This window comes from Rana temporaria, chromosome 2 (assembly GCF_905171775.1).
Source record: "Rana temporaria chromosome 2, aRanTem1.1, whole genome shotgun sequence".
Lineage (NCBI taxonomy): Eukaryota > Metazoa > Chordata > Amphibia > Anura > Ranidae > Rana > Rana temporaria.
Genome location: NC_053490.1, coordinates 212,654,278 through 212,668,131, shown reverse-complemented (window position 1 = coordinate 212,668,131; position 13,854 = coordinate 212,654,278). Strand labels below are relative to the sequence as shown.

Below are 13,854 nucleotides of genomic sequence, written 5' to 3'. Positions count from 1 at the left end.
CTAGACCTTCTTCTAAAAAAATGTAACCAGTAAAAAAAATTAAAGCGTCGCCTATGGGGATTTTTAAGTAGCGAAGTTTGGCGCCATTCCACGAGCGTGTGCAATTTTGAAGGGTAACATGTTGGGTATCTATATACTCGGCGTAACTTCATCTTTCACATTATACAAAAACATTGGGCTAACTTTACTGTTTTGTGTTTTTTTTAAGCACAAAACTTTTTTTTAAAAACGCGTTTGAAAAATTGCTGCGCAAATACCGTGCGAGATAAAAAGTTGTAATGACCGCCATTGTATTCTCTAGGGTCTTTGCTAAAAAAGCATGCATAATGTTTGGGGGGTTCTATGTAATTTTCTGGCACATATATTTTTACATGTAGGAGAAAAATGTCAGACTTGGCCTAGGTGCTCCAGAACGCCTGATGGTGCTCCCTGTATGTTGGGCCTCTGTATGTGGTCATGCTGTGTAAAAGTCTCACACATGTGGTTTCGCCATACTCAGGAGGAATAGCAGAATGTGTTTTGGAATGTAATTTGTGCTATGCATATGCTCTGTGTCTTAGAAATATGACAGAAACTAGAAAAATGTATTTATTTTTACAAAATTTTCAGTCTTTTTTCTTTGATAGCGCAAAAAATAAAAAACCCAGAGGTGATTAAATACCACCAAAAGAAAGCTCTATTTGTGTGAAAAAAAGGAAAACAATTTCACATGGGTACAATGTTGTATGACTGAGTAATTGTCATTCAAATTGTAAGAGCACCGAAAGCTGAACATTGATCTGGTTAGGAAGGTGGTTTAAGTCCCCAGTGGTCAAGTGGTTAATGGGTAGGTTCTAAAATTCCAAGCAGTGTCGTTCTCCCCTGCAGGAATACAAAACACATCCCTAGAAAAATAGAAGGTGTTATGTAATCCAGCAGGGAAGTACTCAGGCAGGGCTGACTTCAGATTTCAGTGCTGCAGAGGCACCGTGTTGCCAGCTTAGGCAGAAGTTAGGAGCTCACTGGCAGGATCGTCAGGTATTTTTCTGCACTTGCATTGTTTTTTAAGGAGACATAGCATGGGCCAACATGCAATTATTGCAGAGATGGACAAAATGTATAAGCTCAATACTAGTTTCTTATATAAAAAGCATATACATGTTCTCAAAGGTCATTTTATAACTTTCTTCTTCAATAAAATAATGTTTATCTTTTTTAGTACTTTAACTGCTTCACCCCCTTCCTGTCCAGTTCAATTTTCAGCTTTCAACACTGTCACACTTTGAATGACAATTGCACGGTCATGCAACACTGTACCCAAATGAAATTGTTATCATTTTTTTCATACAAATAGAGCTTTCTTTTGGTGGTAATTAATCACTGCTGTATTTTTTTGTTTTTGCTAAAAAAAAGAAAAAAAAATATAAAAAAATGTTGTTCTTTGTTTCTGTCAAATTTTGTAAATAAGTATTTTTTATCCTTTACTGATGTGCATTGATAGGCTGCACTAATGGGCACTGATGAGGCAGCAATTATGGGCACTGATGAGACAGCACTAAAGGGCACTGGTGATTTGACACTGATGAGGAGCCACTAATGTGCCTCACTAATGGCAGGTGGCACTGATATGTGGCGTTGATGAGCACTGAGAGGCGGCACTGATAGGCGGCACTTATGAGCAATGATAGGCGGCACAGATAGGTGTCACTGATGGGCATCAATGGGCGGCACTGCAGGGCACAAATTTGCATCAATGATAGGCACAGTTTGGTGTCACTAATGGGCACAGATTGACATCCCAAATGGTCACTGACTAGCATCACTGCTGGGACTGCACTGATCATCAGGGCACTGATGATCAGTGCCCTGATTAGCTGTACAGGTCTCCTCTGTGAGGAGATGCCGCTGATCAGCTCTCCTCTCACTGTGTCGGTGTGAGGTGAGGAGAGACGATAAATATAAATTCCCTGTTTACATGTGATCAGCTGTAATTGTACACAGTAGATCACATGGTTAAAGAGCCACGTCATTGGCATATTTAACGCTAGGTTCACACTTGCTCGCATGTTAATAGCAGCCCTGTGCGTCTATGTAGAGCAGCGTGATCTGGCTGCAGGTGGTAGTGGGTGCTGGAATCACAACTGTTCCCAGACCCTCAGTAAAATTGCGCTGCCCTGCAGAGAGGCGCAGGTCTGCCATTCATTCTTAATGGCACTTCCACTCTTCTCAACCCGTAGCATGCTTGTGGGTGCGGGAACTGCAGGGAAATTACAAAGTCAAAGCACCATGCGATTTACCTGTGGCCACATTTGTAAAGAGGGGCAAGCTTATTTTTATTGCGGAAAACACAGGCCTGGCACAAATGTGGGCCACACAACCCACACAAGTGCGAACCAGGGCTTAGGGAGCTGTTTTACCTGCCAAAGGACTTGTCATATTGTACATCCAATTTACACAGCTTGGCCACACAAGACAACCATGTCTCAAGAACTGATATTTCTCTGCTGCAGTTATCCTCCTATCAGCATGCTCCTTACAGTCTAGTTGAACTGAATGGCTATATTTGCTGCTGTACAGGGGCTGATACCAAGGCAAATTCAGGTACCTAGGGCCAGATTCACAAAAGAGATACAACGGCGTATCTACTGAGTGTAATGGACTTAGGCCCCATACACACGAGAGAATTTATCCGCGGATACGGTCCAGCGGACCGTTTCCACGGATAAATCCTCTCAAAGATTTCCGCAGATTTCTATGCGATGGAGTGTACACACCATCGCATTGAAATCCGCGCGGAAATCCTCTGGCGATGACGTGTCGCGCCGTCGCCGCGATTATGACGCGGCGACGGGCGCGACGCTGTCATATAAGGAATTCCACGCATGCGTCAAATCATTACGACGCGTGCGGGGAATCCCTTTGGACGGATGGATCCGGTGAGTCTGTACAGACGAGCGGATCCATCCGTTGGGATGGATTCCAGCAGATGGATTTGTTGTGCATGTCAGCAAATATCCGATCTGCTGGAATCCATCCCAGAGGAGATTTCTCCGCGGAAACAGATCCGCTGGCGTGTACACACCATAGGATCTATCCGCAGAAACCCATTTGCTGGGATTTATCTGCGGATGGATTCTATCGTGTGTATGGGGCCAAACACTGTCGGATCTTAGGATGCAGTACCGCGGCCGCCGCTGGGGGCATTTCTCGTCGTAATCCAGCGTCGGGTATGCAAATTAGCACTTACGGAGATCCACAAAGCTTTTTCCCTTCGTTAAGTCGCCGTAAGTGTTAGTTTGCCGTCGCAAAGATAGGGTACCTTTTACAAAGTGTAAAGTTAGTACACCATGTAAAAGTATACCTGTCTTTCCCGCGTCGCTGTCAAATATTTTTTTCCCCGCCGCATCTCTTTTATACCCGTCGCGATTCACAAAACTTGGCGCAACGTAACTTCGCGCAAAGCACGTCGGTAAAATAGCGTCGGGAGCATGCGCAGTACGTCTGGCGCGGGAGCGCGCCTAATTTAAATGGGACTCGCCCCATTTGAATTGGCCTGCCTTGCGCCGGACTGATTTAGGATACACCGCCGCAAATTTCCAGGTAAGTGCTTTGTGGATCGGGCACTAACTTGTGTAATTTGCGGCGGTGTAACTTAAATCAGAAAAGTTACGTTGCGCCCGCTCGTTGTGAATCTGGCCCTTAGACCCCATGCACACCGCCGCAAATTTCCAGGTAAGTGCTTTGTGGATCGGGCACTAACTTGTGTAATTTGCGGCGGTGTAACTTAAATCAGAAAAGTTACGTTGCGCCCGCTCGTTGTGAATCTGGCCCTTAGACCCCATGCACACGAGAAGCAACGGGTAAACTGAAGTTTACCCGTTTAGCCCGTTTTTGCCGCAAATTTTGCGGCGTTTTGCCACATTTAGCGCCGTTTTACTGCGTTTGCGGCTATCAGCGTTTATAACAAAGACATTGTAGACTCTCCCAAAGCTTTGAAACGCAAAAATGTTTGCGTCTGAACCCAAAATTTTGCGTCTGAAAAAACGAGCCTAAACCCAACTGCTTTAAAACCCAAAAAAACGTGAATGTGTGCATGGACACATAGGATAACATTAAATGTGTTCAGGGGCAGTTGAAAAAAAATGCCCAAATGCCTCTGAACTCGAGTTTACCAGCGTCTTGTGTGCATGGGGCCTAACAATGCTTATAATATATGATTGATATAGGATACAAACGCCCTGGGTAACCTCTATCACCACTGCGCCAATGAAAAAATGTGAAATAAACTACAGCTGCTGCTTAGTGAATGAATATTTAAACAGAAAAAACTTAACCTAAATTGGCGTAAGAAAATTGCAGCGCTAATTAATATAATAATAAATGAATAAAAAATAACATATAAACTCAATAACACCACGTGACAAGTGATATAAAGTCCCTAAAAAATTGATGAACAAATTAGATGAGAAAATTCCTTATTCTGTGGACCTTCCACCTCACCTCTGTGCTGTGATAACTCCCCTCTGAAAAACGCACTCACCAGACGGATTTGCCTTTTACTCTCGTGTTAGGCTAAATCACTTGTGTATGAACACACAAATGGATAAACGAATCTCAGCTGGACCACCGTGATAATCCCTCAATAATGTACATGAAAACAAAAGTAGTGCTCCAATAGTGTAAAATTGTACCACCAGTTTAATTCAAAATCACAGCAACACTTCATTCATTAAACTCACATATAAAAAATAAAAAATCAGCTTCAAACAAATCACAGCAAACATCAGTGTTTAGTAGGATCTGCAGTGCTAGGCGGTCACGCCGGACCTGAGGTGTGTGCTCAGTTGGTATAGGCTCACCACACTCCAGATTCCCGGCCCCCAGTAGGGGCAAGTTGTCTAAACAGCAGCGGCGTCTCTAGTCAGTGAAGCTAGTAAAACTGTAGCCACTTTCCCGACATGTTTCACAGTAAATACTTAGGGCCAGATTCACAGAGCAGATACGACGGCGTATCTCCTGATACGCCATCGTATCTGTTGTTCTATCTATGCGACTGATTCATAGAATCAGTTACGCATAGATAGTCATAAGATCCGACAGGTGTAATTGTTTTACACTGTCGGATCTTAAGATGCAATACCGCGGCCGCCGCTGGGGGGAGTTTGCGTCGTAAACCAGCGTGGGGTATGCAAATTAGGAGTTACGGCGATTCCCGTCGGTTTTTCGCGTTCGCTACGCCGCCGCTAGTCTAGTTTCCCGTCGCAAAGTTAGTCGTTTTTTTGGTGCCTTAACTTTACACAGCAATCGTATTGCTGTATAAAGTATGGCCGTCGTTCCCGCGTCGAAATTTAAAAAATAACGTCGTTTGTGTAAGCCGTCCGGGAATACGGAATTACACTACGCGTGTCGCCGTTCTAAAAAATGACGTCACGGTGCGCAAAGCACGGCAGGAGTTCGGAAACGGAGCATGCACGGTAGGTCCGGCGTGGGAGCGCGCCTAATTTAAATGGCACACGCCCATTTAAATTGGCCGGCGTAGGTTTTCATCGCAAGTGCTTGGTGAATCAGGCACTTGCGATGAACAATTGCGGCGGTGTAACGTATCTACGATACGTTACGCCGACGCTCATCTACATGAATCTGGCCCTTAGTCTCTTGCAATGCTTGCATTTAAATAAATTGCATTTAAGAATACCAAACTGCATTCATTTGTGTCTAATATATCTACCTGGGGTTCAGATTTAAAATTCAGTAGAAGTGGCATGATCTGACTTTTCTCAGTCTGTTTCACTGCTCTGGACTGTGAAAGGAGTCAAACATTGCACTCATGTGACATAGTAATGACATGTGCTCTGCAAAGCTCATGTGGGCATAGAAAAGAGGGCATCTTTTTCAAAAATGTATTTTTGCCCCTTGGCCTGCTCACACAATGGACTCTAGGATCTGGGTCCTTGACAGGAGGAAGGAGACACTTAGAAATAAGGCAAAATCGTCACAAAGAACAAAACATTTCAAGTTGATAAAGACCAAGGTAAGTATAGCACAGAACACTTTGATATATGCATGAAAATTAGAATTACCTAGCTTTAATATTACAGAGCCTGGCATTGGGCTTTAAGTAATGTTATGCACCTACAGTATGCTACTTTCTAGGGCCATAAATACCAGTTTAGTGAGTTTAACAATGAGAATCAATTGCTCGTGAATGGTGTCCCAGAATTCTAATAATGTGGGACAAAAGTCTGATTGATTTTTCAATTTTTTTCCCATACCTCTTAAAAATGAAACTTAGAAATCTGTTTACTTGACTGTGCGTGGTCAGCAGAGTGGTGCAAAGTTCACAGATCTGGAGAAAAGAAAAATCTATTTTTTAGCTTTACTTCAAAGCTTAGCCCCCCCCAAAAAAAAAAGAAACTTCTTTGGGTAAGAACGTTGTGTGGTCACAAGATGGCATCTTTATTTTTCCTCCAGTCACAGGTCAGTCAAGTTAGTCTTCTGAAGCATAACGGGAAATTTTCTCAGGCACTTTTCCCACTGTTAATAGCCAAAACAAATCTTCCATGTGATCACCATATGTCTTGAATGATCTCAATTTAAGACTTGTTTGTATTTTTTTTACATGAATATATATTGTCCTAAAGTGAGTAATATGTTACTTTAAAATATTTTTCTTCAGGGATTTCATATTTTAATATTGCCACAATTTTAAAGCCTTGGAATACCAAAATGTGAGGCCCCGTACACACGTCCGAGAAACTTGACGGGCAAAACACATCGTTTTGCTCGTCAAGTTCCTTGTGAAGCCGCCGAGGATCTCGGCAAGCTGAAATTTCCCATTGAACAACGAGAAAATAGAGAACATGTTCTCTATTTGGCCCGACGAGATCCTCGTCGGCTTCCTCGGCCAAAAGTGTACACACGACCGGGTTTCTCGACAGAATACGGCTCCGATCGAGTTTCTGGCTGAATTCTGCCGAGAAACTTGGTTGTGTGTACGGGGCCTAAGTGGTTGAGCATGATTATTTTCAGGATTTATTGTGAGGGCCATATTACGCTCAACCTGTTTTTAAGAAATCTGGCACGTTTGTAATTCTCAGGCACTATTACTAAGTAATGAAAAAGACTACTAAAAGTGTGCTGTTTCGAAATGTTTGATTTGTTATGTCTTGGTGGGGTGTTGTGAACTTTGATGCTCTCATCAACCTGACAACCGTGTTATACTTTTGAAAGTAAAAGTCCTGTCTAATAGAAGACAACATCTTGTTAGTCAAAAAAAACACCTTGGTGGTACTAAAGCTGGACTAAACTGTCAGCAATTTAGATGGTTCCTGGTGAAAGGGCTGAAATTCATCAACTTTTGAACTTGTTGAAAAATCTTCACCTGAACAGTGCCTGCATCCAATCAAATGAGTATTCTGAAAACCACCGCTTCTACAATAGCCCAGTAGGGGAATTCATCCATCCATACTGCTAAGCGTAGATGGAAGAATATGTACTATTTCTTTGCCAAGCCTGCAACAAACAAGCCTGCAGAATATAAGAAATCTAAAGCCTCATACACACGATCAGTCCATCTGATGAGAACGGTCTGAAAGACCGTTGTCGTCGGTTAACCGATAAAGCTGACTGATGGGCCGTCCCACACACCATCGGTTAATAAACTGATCGTGTCAGAACGCGGTGACGTAAAACACAACGACGTACTGAAAAAAATGAAGTTCAATGCTTCCAAGCATGCGTCGACTTGATTCTGAGCATGCGTGGATTTTTAACCGATGGTCGTGCCTAGTAACGATTGGTTTTGACCTATTGGTTAGGAATCCATCGGTTAAATTTAAAGCAAGTTGGCTTTTTTTTAACCGATGGTTAAATAACCTATGGGGCCCACACACGATCGGTTTTGACCGATGAAAACGGTCCATCAGACCGTTGTCCTTTGGTTAACCTATCGTGTGTACGAGGCCTAACAGTACATGTCCAATTTAGGGACTTGATTTCCTCTCTCTGTCCAGTGAGATTGCAGATCTAGATATAAACGTTTTTTTGTATACTTTACTCATATTTGTGCATCAGCAAAATCCCTTTATGGTTTCCTTATCTAATTTCCCCAATACTGATCTCAAAAATTTCTACTCAGTTCGCTGAAGTAGCATGTAACTTACAGTACAGTAAGAAACAAAAAGAAGAAAACGGAGGGCGCACCGACCTAGTGTGATACTGATTGGTGGATTTTATTAAAATAGTAAAAACAAATCATAATACTCACAAAGGGAGTGTTAAAAACAGGCCTTGAGTAACAATGCAGCAAAGAACCAACACCATCGGCATAACACGATATTGTTTCGATCCGTGACCGTGGCTAGGGCTGACGCGTTTCAGGGGAGAACCCCTTTCCTCAGAGCTTGGTGGTCTGCAGACCACCAAGAGGAGGGCTGCAAGACTTTGGAAGATACTTTTTAATTGAGTTGCAATTGAGTTTCACCATCTCTTCAAACACTTTTCCAAAAAATACCGGAGCGCAGGAGATTTGTCTTTGTTTACTTACAGTACAGTAGACATCCTCCGGTTGATATTAAATATAGAGCATTCACTCAAAGATACAAATTTGTCTGTCATTGTTTTGAAAAGGAGAGAAAAATGTCTTCAAATCAGTACTTACTACCCCTGTAAATGCCAACATTTTAACAGGGAAAGTTTTTTACCGAATATGTGGAGCCAGAATAATAAACTGAGATGAGGTACCTGCAGTTCCATTGTACCAGAACTTTTTTGCTCTAAAGCTACAGATGAAAATTCAGTTTAAGTCATCTAATAAGGCAAACCCCGACCCAGTACACAGTCAATGGCCCCTGTATATAATTTTTTTGATCATAGTAGTGTACATTTGCAAACCTATGTGGAAGTGACGTGCAACATTGAAGATGCCTACAGTGCAGATTTTCTCAGCTCCGGTCTACATGCACCCCTGTAAATTGATTTCCAGATTTTCTTTATTTTGCCCAAGTGATTTTATTAGGGGCAATGGTTTAGCTGCTTCCACAGAGAAAAATCCTCAAAGTATAGCCTGTTGTGTGAACTGAAGTTAAAAATACACTTGCATAGTGCTATTAATACTTTATGTCTATATAATGAGTCATTGTGCAGCAGTCGTATTCGAAAAACAATTATGCATGTAATGAATGTTTAATGTATATGGGACAGTTTTTATTTATTGTATATGACTTAAGCAACGCTTAGTAGTGGGACGGCCCACATCTACCTAAAGTATTTATTATGATTACTGGTATAGCGATACTAGTATGTTAAAAGTAGTATGTATGTAGTAGTACTATTCAGATTTTTTGAACTGTCTGTAATTGATATGATACATGTTTACACACTTTTATGCTTATTCTACAGAGTATTAGAGTGCCGTGGCCTCCCCATTGTCAATGGACAATGTGATCCTTATGCTACTGTAACTTTACTGGGTCCAACAAGGTAAGTGTGCAACACAATACTGCACATTCTGACAGGGTGTTTTAATAGCTATCTGTGTCAAGCATGTCAAACTGATTTGTTTCACGTTTATAATACTATTTAAGGCTGTAAATGGCTGTGAATTTTTTTTCCATCTATTTGGGTTTTCCTGCAATTTATTAGTCTCTTTTGTCTGGGTCCTTTTTATACATAAACTTTAAGGCCTCATGCACACAGGATGTTTAACTCTCCTAGAAGCCAGCAGCGTTTTTGCAGAAAAAATGCCTAGAGCTTGTTAAAGTGTCTTAAGCTTTTACAAGCTTTTAGAGCTTTTACAAGTGTCAAGCTCTTGGGCGTTAATTCATTTCATTGGTCAGAATAAATAATTTATTCTGGTCATTGAAATTCAGTAATGCTAAAGCACGAATGTTTAACAGCTTTTAGAAGCTGTTATCAGCTTTTATACACGGTTAGCAGCTTCTAGCAGCTGTTGGTAGCTTCAAACTTTTTTCGGCCCAAACTCTGCTGCTCCTGAACGCACTGGCATTGTTTTTTTTTTCCTGCCTATAACAGCCTCTAAAAGCTCCTGCCACTAAATGCTGCTAAATTACTGTGTGTGCATGGACACATAGGCTAACATGGAGGGGCATTTAGAGGCAGGGAAGAAAAACGTCACACGCCCCTAGAAGCAGCTGTAAAAATGTCCTGTGTGCATGAGGCCTTAAAACGCTGGCACACATTTGCACTGGTATTTCTGCCTTTTGGAGGTGAGAATGCCCGTTCATTCACTTACCATATATTGCACAGTGGCATGGATGTCTGCTGTTGTGCAAGGGAAAAATGGCATCTGTGCCTAATTCAAGAACTGTCACCTACTTCGGCTGATATGTAATGTAATATCGTGAGTCTACTGCTGTTGTCCTCTCTAGATCCAGGACCCAGTGCTGTTTTCATATGACTTGCCTGATGAACCAAAGTGGCATATACACATTTAACACATTCTCACTTGCATAAAGCTAGGAAAATTTCAATGTGCCATAAAAAGTAGAATAGTAGAGTTTAGAATAGGATACTTCTATATGGACCACCCCTCACCTAAGTATCACATTGCTATTGCTAATTATATTGTAATGATATGTACAGCCGTGGCCAAAAGTTTTTATAATGACACAAATATACATTTTTACATAATCTGCTGCTTCAGTGTTTTTAGATTTTTGTGTCAGATGTTACTATGGTATACTGAAGTATAATTACAAGGATTTCATAAGTGTCAAAGGCTTTTATTGACAATAACAATTAAGTTCATGCGAAGAGTCAATATTTGCAGTGTTGACCCTTCTTTTTAGCCCATTCTTGCATAATCATTGTCAATAAGTTTGTCATAATTTTTTATTTTTTTTTGTTCACCCGCCTCTTGAGGATTAACCAAGTTCTCTATGGGATTACAGTCTGGGAAGTTTCTTGGCCATGGACCCAAAATGTTGATGTTTTATTCCCCAAGCCACTTGGTTATCACTTTTGCCTTATGGCAAGGTTCTCCACCATGCTGGAAAGGGCATTGTTTGTCAACAAACTGTTTTTGGATGGTTGGGAGAAGTTGCTATTGGAGGATGTTTTTGTACCATTCTTTATTCATTGCTGTTTTCTTAGACAACATTGTGAGTGAGCTCACTCCCTTGGATGAGAAGAAACCCCATATATCAATGGTCTCAGGATGCTTTACTGTTGGCATGACACAGGACTGATGGTAGCGCTCACCTTCTCTTCTTTGGACATTTTTTTTTTTTTTGATGCCCCAAACAATCAGAAAGGGGATTCAGCAGAGAAAATGACTTTACCCCAGTCCTCAGAAGTCCAATCCCTGTACCTTTTGCAGAATATAAGTCTATCCCTGATGTTTTTCCTGCAAAGTGGCATCTTTGCTGCATTTCTTGACACCAGGCCATCCTCCAAAAGTCTTTGCCTCATTGTGCGTGCAGATGCATTCACACCTGCCTTCTGCCATTCCTGAATAAGCTCCGTACTGGTGGTGCCCCGATCCAGCCTCTGGATCAACTGTAGGAAACGGTCCGGTCGCTTACTGAACTTTCTTGGATGCCATGAAGCCTTTTTCACAAATGCAGTGAAAATGTTTTTTTTTATGGGATTAAGTTCATTTTCATGGCAAAGAGGCACTTTGCAATTAATTGCAATTCATCTGATCACTCTTCATAACATGCTGGAGTAACTGCAAATTGCCATAAAAAAACTGGGGCAGCAGACTTTGTGAAAATGTATCTTTGTGTCATTCTCAAAACTTTTGGCCATGACTGTAAGCATTTAAGTATTATATAATGTAAGAAACAACAATCCATACTTACTAAAATGTCACCATAACATTGTATTGCTTATATAACTCCAAACTTCTGCATTGCTTAGCTTTCAGAATAACATATCTGTTTTGTTGAAATGCAGTTAACTTCTACAATTATTCTCCTTTCTCCTGAATTTTAACTTTTCCAAATGTCTAAAAAATGTTATGGTCCCCTGTGTAGAGCATCTTGAAATTTAGATATGTGAGACCACTGCACTTTACATTTGAATCTAGTTTTATCTATTGTTTAGAAAATTGTATTTATTCTGTTAAAAATACTAGTTTGTATTACTATTGTTAACAAATGCCATAAATAGAGATGCTTAAATGTATGCTTATTACTGTAAGGCCGCGTACACACGGTCGGACAAAACCGATGAGAATGGACCGACCGTTTGTATAGCCCATCGGCCTGTTGTCCTCCGGTCCAAAATTTTAAAACATGCTTTAAAATTGAACCGATGGCCCGCTGCCTGATTGGTCCAAACCGATGGTTAGTACAGAAAGCATCGGTTCAAAACCCGCGAATGCTCAGAATCAAGTCGACGCATGGAAATGGCCCGTCGGACCATTCTCATCGGTTTGGAACGACCGTGTGTACGCGGCCTAAGTGTATGGCAAAAAAAAAAAAAACTTCTGAATGGTTTAGAGCAGTGATTCTCAACCTTTTTAGTGCCGTGACCCCTTAACAAAATTTCCCATGTTGTGGGGACCCCTAACAGTAAAATTATTTTCATAGCCTGGGTTGTCAGCACCCAAGGCAAGACAAGTAATTTGCGTTCCTAACCCATGGACATTTAGCGCTCCCTGAGTCCCTTCCACTCGTACAGTATTAAAACCCCTTATGCCCTGAACACACGATAGGTTAGTCTGATGAAAACGGTCTGATGGATTTTTCCATCAGTTATCCGATGAAGCTGACTGATGGTCAGTCGTGCCTACACACCATCAGTTAAAAAAACGATCCTGTCAGAACGCAGTGACGTAAAACACAACGACGTGCTGAAAAAAATGAAGTTCAATGCTTCCAAGCATGATTCTGAGCGTGCGTGGATTTTTAACCGATGGACGTACCCACAGACGATCGTTTTTTTCTATAGGTTTTTTATCCATCAGATAATTTTAAAACAAGTTTCTTTTTTTTTAACCTATGGATAGGGGCCCACACACGATTGGTTTGGTCTGATGAAAACGGTCCATCAGACCGTTTTCATCAGACTAACCTATCGTGTGTACGCAGCATTATGGTACATTTTAGGATGTACCACTTTCTCTCTTTGTTCTCCTTTCTTTCCCTTTTATCTCTTTCAATGCAAATTTCTTGTTTTATTTTCCCATTCCTCTCTCTAGCTGTCTTGTTCTTTCTTTTATTCTTTCTCTCCCTTTTTCTTTGTTCCTCCCCCTCTTTTCGTCTCACTTCCATATATTCTCTACTTTTATTTCTTCTCTTACTCTATTATTGGGGGGGGGGGATGGGATCAGTGGCAGTGCTGGTGTGGAGTTGGGATCAGTGGCAGTGCTGGTGGGGGGAGTTCTGATCAGCCAACTTAAGTGCTCGTGATCAAGGTCCTCTGCTAATCTGAGAACTGTAGTGGGGACTTTTAATGGCAACTCTAATCACAGGTAGTGTTACTGCAGTTGATTTACTAAAACTGGAGTTCAAAATCTGGTGCAGCTCTGCACAGAAACCAATCAGCTTTACAGTTTTTTTTTGTCAAAGCTTACTTGAACAAGCTGAAGTTAGAAGCTGATTGGCTACCATGCACAACTGCACCAGATTTTTCACTCTACAGGTTTAGTAAATCAACCCCATTGTGTCTCCGATTTTGTGGTTGACACCTTTACCGAAATCAGGAGACATGGTCTCCTCCAGCCCCTCCCACTTCTCACCAGTCAGCTGACCTCTAGACTCTGCAACCCAGCCATGCCGTGAACTGAATGGGCGGCTCCAGGAACAGCCCTGCTGGGCGGCCGCAAAAAGGCTGGGAGAGCAGTGTGGGCTTCAGGAACAGCCGAGGATTCGGTGACCCCTGGCAAATTCTCCTTCGACCCCAGAGGGG

At 41.7% G+C, this 13,854-nt stretch overlaps 1 protein-coding gene across 2 annotated transcripts in view; it reads left to right on the top strand.

The window, feature by feature from the left end:
- The window catches only part of RASA3 (RAS p21 protein activator 3), a 335,356-nt gene that overhangs the window by 210,030 nt on the left and 111,472 nt on the right, over positions 1-13,854 (top strand). For both annotated transcript variants that reach the window (XM_040336372.1, XM_040336371.1), the window contains exon 6: positions 9,379-9,459. In XM_040336372.1, the coding sequence (XP_040192306.1) occupies positions 9,379-9,459 (81 nt within the window). The remainder of the gene's footprint in view (positions 1-9,378; positions 9,460-13,854) is intronic.